Genomic DNA, 11,316 nt, shown 5'->3' on the forward strand with positions numbered 1-11,316 from the left:
CGGTAGAAAATGTCCAAGTACCAAAACCTGTACGAAATACAGACAAACAATATCATTTTCTCGTTAGAGATGAAATAAAGTTGTCGCTGATATATTCATTCCAGACCACAAAATTAGGAAATGAAGTAGGTATCACTAGAGGATGCTTTATATCTGATGATAGGTTACTCTTCTGTAGGTACAGGGAGAAACAACTTTTTGTTTGTAAACTTGATGGATCGAATTCCAAAAGGATTGAATTGGATTATGCACCACAAAATATAAGTTTATATGACAAAAACTATGCTGTAGTAGCTGTAGGTGGTGCAGATATCCAGATCATCGACCTCACATGATTGAAGCCTGATAGGAGAATTGAAATTGAAGGAAGCTGTAGTGGAATCACCAGTATAAAGGACAAGATCTGGGTAAAAAATCAATATAATACTATAACAATTTTGGATATCAATGGTAAAGTTCTTAAAGTATTACAAACAACATTTGATCCTTATGATATATGTGCCAATCAAGATGGGGATGTATATTGTACTGACATAGCCAGTAATAAAGTATTTTTATATTCTTCGGATGGAAAAGAACATGAAATATACAGCAGTCCTGACCTTGACGGTTCTTATGGTGTAGCCGTAGATGACCGTGGGGGTGTGTATGTAGCAGGATATACATCAAACAACATATATAAAATATATAATTATGGACAGAAACGTGACATTGTCTTTTCAGCAGACAATAGCATCGATCGACCGACCGGTTTATCTTACAACAATGAAACAAAAGAACTGTTAGTCGTAAAGGAATATCGTAGATCTATCAATATTTACAAAACCCAATGCACATATGAACACTGGCTAATGAACACTAACATGTGAGAATTGGTGATTAGCCGAAATATAAAACATAAGTTTTTATATCTTAATGACAAATTGGTTTATATAACCAAAGTTTCTAATGTTGCTTTTGCTTGAAACTTTTTCAGATTAAACTTTTGAACTATACCGATAGTGATACAATACCTATTTAGATATGAAGTGCAATGAATAGGAGAATTTTTATAATAAATAATATAACACTTTAAAAAATCTAGAAACATATATTGATATGGTTTTTTGTACTACTCGGAAGTAACTTTTCAAATTTACTCAAAGAGGAAGAGAAGAACAATGTAAAGATGGGTATGCATATTTCGTTCACACATTCTATTTTATTTCATAAAAGACCGAATTGTGAATCAGTAACTTGAGACTTCTATAATTAGTTCAAATATAAAAAAAGAAAAATACCTGAATGTATCCTCATTGAAACTAAACAAATTAAAATAGTACCAGTTGTTAAAAATAAAGACAAAAGGTTGACTTTTCAAAACCAATGTTTTTTTTTATTCTTTCATCTATTTAACGGAGAGTAATGTATAAGTTAACGAATGGCCTTCAACAATTAGAAACAAGAATGTGTCCCCAGTACACGGATGCCCCATACGCACTATTATTTTCTATGTTCAGTTGACCGTGAAACTGGGGGAAAATCTCTAATTTCGCATTAAAATAGAAATATCATATCATAGGGAACATGTGTACCAAGTGTCAAGTTGATTAAACTTCAACTTCATAAAAAAGTAACTCCAAAATTGACTTTTGGTTTTTTACCAAAACTTTAACCAAAAGTATAATCTGAAGCGGGACAGACGAAAGAACGGACGAACGGAATATCGAGAACTGCGTCTGTTTAATCTATAGTTCTGTAATGTTGAGCACTGCGTCTGTTTCATATATAGTTCTGTAATGTTGATCACTGCGTCTGTTTAATGTATAGTTCTCTTAGGTTGAGCATTGCGTCTGGTAAATTTATAGTTCTGTAATGTTGAGCACTGCGTCTGTTTAATGTATAGTTCTGTAATGTTGAGCACTGCGTCTGATTAATTTATAATTCTGTAATGTTGCGCACTGCGTCTGTTTAATTTATAGTTCTGTAATGTTGAGCACTGCGTCTGTTTAATGTATAGTTCTCTTAGGTTGAGCACTGTGTCTGATTAATTTATAATTCTGTAATGTTGCGCACTGCGTCTGTTTAATATATAGTTCTGTAATGTTGAGCACTGCGTCTGATTAATTTATAATTCTGTAATGTTGCGCACTGCGTCTGTTTAATATATAGTTCTGTAATGTTGAGCGCTGCGTCTGTTTAATGTATAGTTCTCTTAGGTTGAGCACTGTGTCTGATTAATTTATAATTCTGTAATGTTGCGCACTGCGTCTGTTTAATTTTTAGTTCTGTAATGTTGAGCACTGCGTCTGTTTAATTTATAGTTCTGCTATATCAAAACTGCGTTTATTTAATTTATAGTTCGGTATTATCGAGAACTGCGTCTGTTTGATATTTTAAAAGTTCGGTAGTGTTTAACATTGTGTTTATTTCATATTCAGTTATGTTATTGCTTGAATTGAATTTGTTTTACCTAACATAAATGTGTTTAAGTAGAATGTTGTTTGTCTTTTGTCATATTTCGTATTTTGGATTGGCCTTTTCCGTTGTCTTTGACTTGTGAGTTTTTCATTTCCCGTTTGGTCACGTTCGCCTTTCTCTTTCGTGAAATTCTCTTTTTGATACCAGAAGAACAGAAATAATAAAAAAGGGCGGATACCATAGTGCGAATGATATACTATATGTTAAAGAAAGACAGACTTCTCAATGGACAAACAATAAAAGACGAGGAGACGGATAATTGTCCACAAAACACTACACACTACATTGGAAATTACAGATTGAGCAACACAAACTCTACACCCCCCTCCGAAAAAACCAAAAAATAATTGATTGATTGATTGTTGGTTGCTAAACGTAACAAAAAAATAAAAGCCATGATGGACTCAGCTGCATTTGAAAGGCTGGGAACGGTTGGGAACTCTAGGTCAATAGATGATACTCCTCAAAATGACAAGTTAAGGTTCATCATAACCTTTTGGATAAAATGGCCGTATTTACACCCCAAATTTTACTCCGAGTACAGACTAACCTATACACCTGCAACAGTTTTAAGGGATGGCAGGAACTAGATATATAAATTTTAACTGCATTTTATGTTTCAGAAAATTATAAACTTCTCTAGATTTTGCTATCCATTTTTTTTCGTTGCTGCAGAAGGTGCAAAAATTAACTAAGTAGTGAAAACGATTGAGAAGCTCCCCTCATATAATCAATGTCGTGAGTAATATTGATTTAAATGGACAATAGATGGACAATAGACACCTGTAAACAATAGGTGATTTAACAGGTTTAAACTGTGTAACTGAGTGGACCGTATCAAATGAAACTCGGGTGTTTGTTTATTTTGCTATCTTCTGCAGACTGGAAAAAAAATGCACATCAAAATGCAGGTAAGTTTTTAATTTTCTGAAACGTAGACTTCATATAACTTTTATATATCTAGTTCCTGTCATGCCTTAAAACTTTCCTAGATGTACCAGTTTGTCTGTACTCATTGTAATTTTTGAGGTGTAAAAACGGCCATATTTTTCAATTCCTTATGATGAACCTTAATTGTTAGGATTCATAAGGCTATACGAAATGACATACCTTTCGAGAGTTAAAACAAAAATCTAACAATGCTAAGTCCAATCGGAATTCTCAATATGTAAAACCGATTCGCTGTCAGGACAGTGGATGGTTTTTGACTAATTTCTATCAAGAAACCAGTTCGAACACGAAAGGAGGTGTTGATTACACGTTACACGTTCTCAATTCTTTTGAATTTAAAAACAATCAATTATAGTTATCACCCCTTAATTTGTCTAGTTGTAATTTTCTCCATTATTAAACAATTGAAACCTCTTAAGCCAATTACACTCAAAAAGTGAATAGACTGTTAAACAACCATTTTGCAAATGATAGCAAAATAACATGCAATTCCTTTATGAAGATTAAACTGCAAGTAATAAATTGGAAAAATACCACAGCAAACAGAATTTTTATTGAAATAAAATATGTCACGTCCAATGTAATGATTTACTACTCTAATAATGAAGTCTAACTGAAGGGGAAGGTGCCGATCTTTGTCGGATACTGTTCGGTAGTGCTGTTCTCCTGAATAGATGGACTTGTTCATTCATAGTCTTAACGGAGCAGAACATAAGCACTGCCTGTTCCAGACACCGCTATCACCTGTTCGGCTGGAAATTGCACAGGAACATATCAATCCTGCATCAGCTTCTAAGGAGGGAAGCAAATAGTAAGTAAGCAAGAGTGGGTCAGCAAGAATAGGTAAGCAAGAGAGAGAGATAGAGAGCGAGAGTAGAACAGAGCGATTGAGAGTGTGAGAAAGACCAAGAGTAGAACAGAGTGAAGAGTAGAACAGAGCGAAGAGTAGAACAGAGCGGGAGTAGAACAGAGCGAGAGTAGAACAGAGCGAGAGTAGAACAGAGCAACAGTAGAACAGAGCGGGAGTAGAACAGAGCGAGAGTAGAAAAGAGCGAGAGTAGAACAGAGTGACAGTAGAATAGAGCGGTAGTAGAACAGAGCGAGAGTAGAAAAGAGCGAGAGTAGAAAAGAGCGAGAGTAGGAGAGAGTTGGACAGAGTGGAACAGAGCGAGTGTAGGTAAGCAAGAGGGAGTGAGCGAGAGCGAGAGTACAACAGAGCAAAGAGAAGAACAGAGCGATGGAGAGAGTGGGAAAGACCGAGAGTAGAACAGAGCAAAGAGTAGAACATAGCGAAGGGTAGAACAGAGCGACATAGTAGAATAAAGCGGGAGTAGGAAAGTGGAAGAGCGAGAGTGGAAGATCGAGGTAGCTAGAGTGGGAAAGCGAGGTAACGAGAGTGGGAGAGGGAGAGAGTGGTAGGGGAGAGATTGAGAGTTGGGGTGGGATTGAGCGAGAATGGGAGAGAGTGATTGTTGGTAAGAGTGCGAGATTGGTAGAGAGCGAAAGGGAGAGTCGAAAAAGGGCGGATTGAGTGAAGCGAGTGGACGAGAGAGAGCGCGTGGATGAGAGAGAGTGAGGATGTGAGATTTAGAAAGTGAAGGGGAGTGAAGGCAATGCTGAGTGTTAGAGTAGGAGAATTAGCGAGTGTGAGTGAATGAATGCCTGAGTGTCAAGGTGGAAAACTGGGTCAGAAACCGGGTAGATTAGTGAAAGAGCGGGTGAAACAATTAGTTAGTGGATTGAGTGTTCAGTGTTTAGAGTGAGAGGCTACGCGAGAGTAGGTGAACGAGAGAGTGCATGGATGAGTGAAACGGAATGAGTGAATACATGGGCAAGCGAAACATTGAAGTGAGTAGATGAGACAGAGACCAAGGAAATGACAGGGGTTAAGTTGATATGCGGCAACATATTGAGTAAATGGAAAAGTTAGAGAATTATGAGTGAAGAGTAGCTTCATGAGTCAGCGAGAGAAAACGTGAGTTGTTAGTGGATGACCAAGCTATGAGTGAGCGAGAAGCTGTGTGTATGAACAAGCTAGAGAACGGGGATAATAGTAAGTGGTAGAATGAGCGAAAAGGCAAGTGAGAGAATAAAAGATGGATGAGCGGGTGAACGGTTACACGAATGTTTGAGAGTGACTGAGTGAAGGAGTAAGAGTAAATAAAACAATTGAATACTTTAATAGTATTTAGATTAAAATAAATTCTATGAAATACAATATAATCAATAAAAGAAAACCAACATGTGAATAGATGCCGATCAGATATAATGGTTTACATTTTTTCAAATTGTAACAAGGCCTTTTTAACTTTTTTTAATATGAGCGTCATACGAAAATGTGGTATGAGTGTCATTGGGACAACTCTCCACACAGCTCACAATTTGTAAAAGTAAACCACCATAGATCAAAGTATGACCTCAACAAGAAGCATTTGCTCCAACCTAACAAAAAGCTATAAAGGGCACAAAAAAAAAGTTTTGATTGAACATTCTGTCCGGATAGTCTACGAGTTGTGTGCCGCAAGAAGTTTTGATTGTACATATATCCGGATAGTCTCCTAGTTGTGTGCCGCAAGAAGTTTTGATTGTACAATCTGTCCGGATAGTCTCCTAGTTTTGTGCCACAAGACGTTTTGATTGTACTTTCCGTCTGGATAGTCTCCTAGTTGTGCGCCGCAAGAAGGTTAAGAGGTTATATGTTCAATTCCTAGACAGGTCAAACAACAGATTTTAATACAGTTTTTTACATTTTTTTTTATAGGTTATAAATTCCCAAAAGCCAGGTCAAATCAAGCGTTAAATTAGTCCAAGATACAAAAACGTGTTGAGAGAAATGTATTCAGGTTTAGTGCAAACTAGCATACTAGCACAAAGCAAGGATCATAATATAACATTCTAATGTACAATTTTCATATATACATTATAAAGTTCTAGGTTACATAGAATTTCCCGTCTGCTTCAGGGAAATGCTTAAAAGATATTGATGAAACTTGACTTTTACAAACGCATAACTGATATAAAGAGTTATCACCATGACCCAAGGTCTATCCTTAAGTAATTGTCTTTCAATTTCTTTGAGGTAAATTCAGCACTGTTAAGACAATCTGGTTGTTGTCGGTTAAGAACTGTTCAGTCTATGCCTAGACTTTCATTATCCTTTTGATTTTAGTTGCAGAAATCAACATCGTACGTATTTTTTCTGAAAAGTATCTAATCAGTATTGGAATAATTTCAAGCGAAGTGAACATGACTGAATGACTTGCTTGTTCAGACATTCACATGCTTTTCAGATAAAACTTGGTTTCCTGACACAGGTATTAATGCATAGTAATCCAGGAATTGAATATAAGCTACTATTTTTTCGAAGATAAACAAAGATTGATTTGTTGATTACTGAGTTCCCTTTAATTCCTTATCTTTGGGGTAGATGTTCTCACTATACGCCGCTCTTAAGACACCGCTAATGTATCCCTGCCCATTCCCATTCCCATGAAATCACTGTTTATTAAAGATGTGTAATTTAGTATATACAAAACTTGCAATCAATTTAATTATGGTGCAAAAAATAATATAGTTCCCTTTTCTTGTCATATGTTTCGGGTAGATGTACGCCCTATATACAGATCTGAACACGCAAAAATAACCCGCTAAACGGTATGTTGTGTAACCATTAAGACAACTATATAAGCGACAGTACATTTGTAATGACCCATTTACTATAAATAATTGTACTCACAAACTGGTTAGCTTCACGGTCTTTAAATATCTTTTTCTTTTTATCAACAGTAATACAAATGCGATTTAAATTTAACCACCGATTCAGTCAAATCACCTTTGGAGCATTTAAATAATCTCCCTTTAATTGAATGGGAATTTCCACTGAAAACGAAAGTAATTTTAAGTTACCTCGATTGATAAAAACAAACGACAAAGTTTCTGTTTTAAACAAACTGGATAGGTAAGTTAAATCAAACAATCATATTTATAATAGAAAAGTGAAACTTTTAATGATAAAGATGACAATACAAATTGTTTGTTTACGTCGGTCACCAAGGTTATTTAAAGTAGCTTACAAACCGCAATTTCGAAAATAACATATAACAAGTATGTATGTTATGATTATTTGAAAATAACATGCAAAGGCATTTTGAGGTGTTTTTATTTGTAATTGAGATACTGAATTGTCTGGATTTTCTTTCTGTTTTAGCCATGGCGTTGTCTGTTTTTTTTCTTTTTTAGCCACGGCCTTGTCTATTTATTTTCTTTCTAGCCACGGCGTTGTGTGTTTATTTTCTTTTTAGCCAAGGCGTTGTCTCTTTATTTTCTTTTTAGCCACGGCGTTGTTTGCTTATTTTCTTTTTAGCCACGGCGTTGTCTCTTTTTTAGCCACGGCGTTGTCTGTTTATTTTCTTTTTAGCCACGGCGTTGTTTGTTTATTTTCTTTTTAGCCACGGCGTTGTCTGCTTATTATCTTTTTAGCCACGGCGTTGTTTGTTTATTTTCTTTTTAGCCACGGCGTTGTCTGTTTTTTTTCTTTTGAGCCACGGCGTTGCTTGTTTATTTTCTTTTTAGCCACGGCGTTGGCTGTTTATTTTCTTTTTAGCCACGGCGTTGTTTGTTTATTTTCTTTTTTATCCACAACGTTGTCTGTTTATTTTCTATCTTTGAGTTTGAATGTTCCTCTGCACGGTATCTTTCGCCCTTCATTTGTAGTATACTGACATTTTCAAGAAAGACGTTATTCGTTTCTGCATTATGATGAAAAGACATGGGGACATTATAATGAACACGCGAACACTAAAGCTGTGTTCATATACCAATTTTTCCCTTGAATTTGCTTATACATGTAGTTACTTGACATCAAAAGTGACAGTGTTAATCTCTGATAAATATGAATCGCTATTGTGTGTGACAATGTTTTTGACATTTGTCTTGACCAAATACGCTAATGCACGGAATCCCCTCCCGAGTCCCATTTGTTTTAATTGTTATAAGAGTTGATTATTTTCACTATTTGATGTTTTCTTACGATATTAAGATAACAGTATTATATTTCCGTACTATGTTCTTTACCTTTTTACTCGTCTATTTATTCCAACTGATATTTTATTTTTTCAAAAGATTTATTCCTATAAATACTTTCTTAATAATGTGAAATATATTTTGTAGTGTCACAGACTATCATGTTGTCTTATATAATATGGAGAACTTGATGTACTGTAATTGTGTAACATTTAGTTTTTGACCTCATTCTTGATTTCTTGTTTTTTCTTGAAAACTTGCAGTTATTCAGCTGTTATCTGATAAGTAGTTGGGACAGGTCAGAGTGATCACTCTCGCTTTAAAAGAATAAAAATGTTTTTATATCTTTTCTTCTGAAAAATGCAATAAGATAAAATACTATCTATGTTTATATTTTACAGACCATATGAGGTCAAAGAAGACCGCAACACTTGTCATTCTTTTAGTGAATATCTTAACTGCAGACGCTATGTTTTTTTATTCTTACAGAATGGCGGACAGTAAATTCTGTGCTGGTTGTCAGCGCAGTGATGAAGACATTACAGCTGTATCTTGGTGCAGTGACTGCAGTGAATTTGTATGCAAGACGTGTTCTAGAGTTCACGAAAGGATGTCCCCGCCTCACAAGATAGTACCAATGAAAGAGATACAACAACTCAGTTCGTCACTTCTTACATTGTCCAAGAACTGTGACAATCATCCCGATCAAAAGATTGCACTGTACTGCTGTCAACATGACAAGGTAGTATGCGTGTCATGTGTTCCGATATCACATCAAAATTGCAAGTCTATCATTTCAATTGAAAAAGCTGCTAGAGGCGTGAAAGATGGTACCGCTATTTCTGATCTAGAGAGAAGGATTTCAAACCTATGTCAAGTTACAGAGAACAGTCGGAGTCAAAGTGAGAAAACACTTGTAGGTTTGGATGAAAGTCGTTCCAAAATAAAGACAAGGGTGTCTGAAATCAAACGGAAAGTCATTGCTCATTTAGATATGTTAGAAGCAGAGATACACAAAGATATTGATTATCAGTATACAAATTGTACTGCGAGCGTGTCCCGAAATGAAAACAGCATACAATCCACCTCAGAATCGCTGTCTACATGGAAAAGTGATCTAAATTTACTGAAGCAAGACACATCAGAAATTCATTTATTCAAGGTGGTTAAATTTCTAGATGCAAAAATTTACCAGAAAGAATTAGAAATCAGAGAAATGCAAACAGCTACTGTTCCGATACTTAAATATCATTCGTCAGAATCTGAGTCGAACATTGAGAAACTAGTCCCAGACTTAGGTACAATAACGGTAGAAAATGTTCAAGTCCAAATGCCTGTACTAGATATCGATCAACAAGGTCAATTTCTAGTGAAAGACGAAAGAAAGTTATCACTGACACATTCATTCCAAACCACGAAATTAGGAAATGAAGTAAGAATCTTTAGTGGAGGCTTTATTTTTGATGATAGGTTACTTCTCTGTCAATACAAGGGCAAGCAACTTATTGTTTGTAAACTTGACGGATCAAACTTCACCGTGATTGATTTGGATTATGAACCACGTAGCATAAGCTTATATGACAACAACAAGGCTGTAGTAGCTGTTGGTGATGCAGGTATCCAGATAATAGACCTGACAACATCGAAGCCTGGAAGGATAATTCAAGTTAAAGGATTCTGTGATGGAATAACCAGTGTAAAGGATAAGATCTGGGTAAAAAATAAATCTTGCACTCTAACGATAGTGGATATCAATGGTAAAGTTCTTAAAGAAATACAAACAACATTTGATCCTTGTGATATTTGTGCCAATCAGGATGGTGATGTGTATTGTACTGACTTCGTTAATGATAAAGTATTCTTAGTTTCTTCGGATGGAAAAGAACGTGAGATATACAAGAGTCCTGATCTGAAAGGTGCTAATGGTGTAGCTGTAGATGACCGTGGTGATGTTTATGTATCAGGAGGTTTATCAAACAACATACATAGAATATCTAATGATGGACAGAAACATGACATCGTCTTGACAGCAGACGATGGCATCAATGGACCGTCTGGTTTATCGTACAACAATGAAACAAAAGAACTGTTAGTCTTAAACAACTATGGTTATTCTATCAATATCAATAAAACCTAATGAACACTGGCTAATGAACACTGATATGACTGTAAGAATTGGTGATCAGCGGAAATATAAACAATAAGTTTTATATCTTAATGACAAATTGATTTATATAACCGTTTTTTCTAATTTTGTTCGAAACTTTTTTAGATTTATTGTTACTGACAAGGTAAACCATACCGAGAGTAATCCAATATCTATTGAATATGAAGTGTAATGGATATGAGACTTTTTAATAAATAGTGACACATTCAAAAATCTAGAAAAAAATATTAAGAGTTTGTCTGTACTAGTCTGAAGTATCTCTTCAAACTTGCACAAAGAGGAAGAGTATAGCACTATAAAGATGAATATGCATATTTCGGTCACACATTTTATTTTAGTTCATGAAAGACCAAAATTGTGAGTCCGTAATTTGAGACTTCTATAATTAGATTAAATATTTTGTAAAAACATGAATGTTTCCTCATTGAATCTAGACAAATAAAAATAGCACTTTGTGTTAATAGAGACCAAAAACTGACTTTCAAAAACAATGTAATGTATAGGTTACCGAGTGACCTTAAACAATTTAAGAAAAACATGAATACGGTATAGGCACCAATAATTAGCCCACCATGTAAACTGTGAAACATGTCATACTAGTACACTAACGGCCTAAGTTACAACAATTAAGTTTAGAAAAAAACAAACATGAAAGGCATCGATGCTAATTTATAACAATAGAAGAATGCTAACAGCTGTCGGAAAAGACATGTTAT

At 35.2% G+C, this 11,316-nt stretch overlaps 1 protein-coding gene across 1 annotated transcript; it reads left to right on the plus strand.

Annotated features, from left to right (window-relative positions):
- The first annotated feature begins 8,923 nt into the window (after positions 1 to 8,923).
- LOC134694271 (uncharacterized) lies at positions 8,924 to 10,570 on the plus strand. The gene has a single exon (XM_063555275.1). It carries the CDS (start codon positions 8,924 to 8,926, stop codon positions 10,568 to 10,570), a length of 1,647 nt encoding a protein of 548 aa, XP_063411345.1.
- The last annotated feature ends 746 nt before the right edge of the window (positions 10,571 to 11,316 follow it).

This window comes from Mytilus trossulus, chromosome 13 (assembly GCF_036588685.1).
Source record: "Mytilus trossulus isolate FHL-02 chromosome 13, PNRI_Mtr1.1.1.hap1, whole genome shotgun sequence".
In the NCBI taxonomy this organism is placed as follows: Eukaryota; Metazoa; Mollusca; class Bivalvia; order Mytilida; family Mytilidae; genus Mytilus; species Mytilus trossulus.

Excerpts from the sequence above, each read along its gene's own strand:
- LOC134694271 (XM_063555275.1), top strand. The coding sequence starts at position 8,924 with ATGGCGGACAGTAAATTCTGTGCTGGTTGTCAGCGCAGTGATGAAGAC.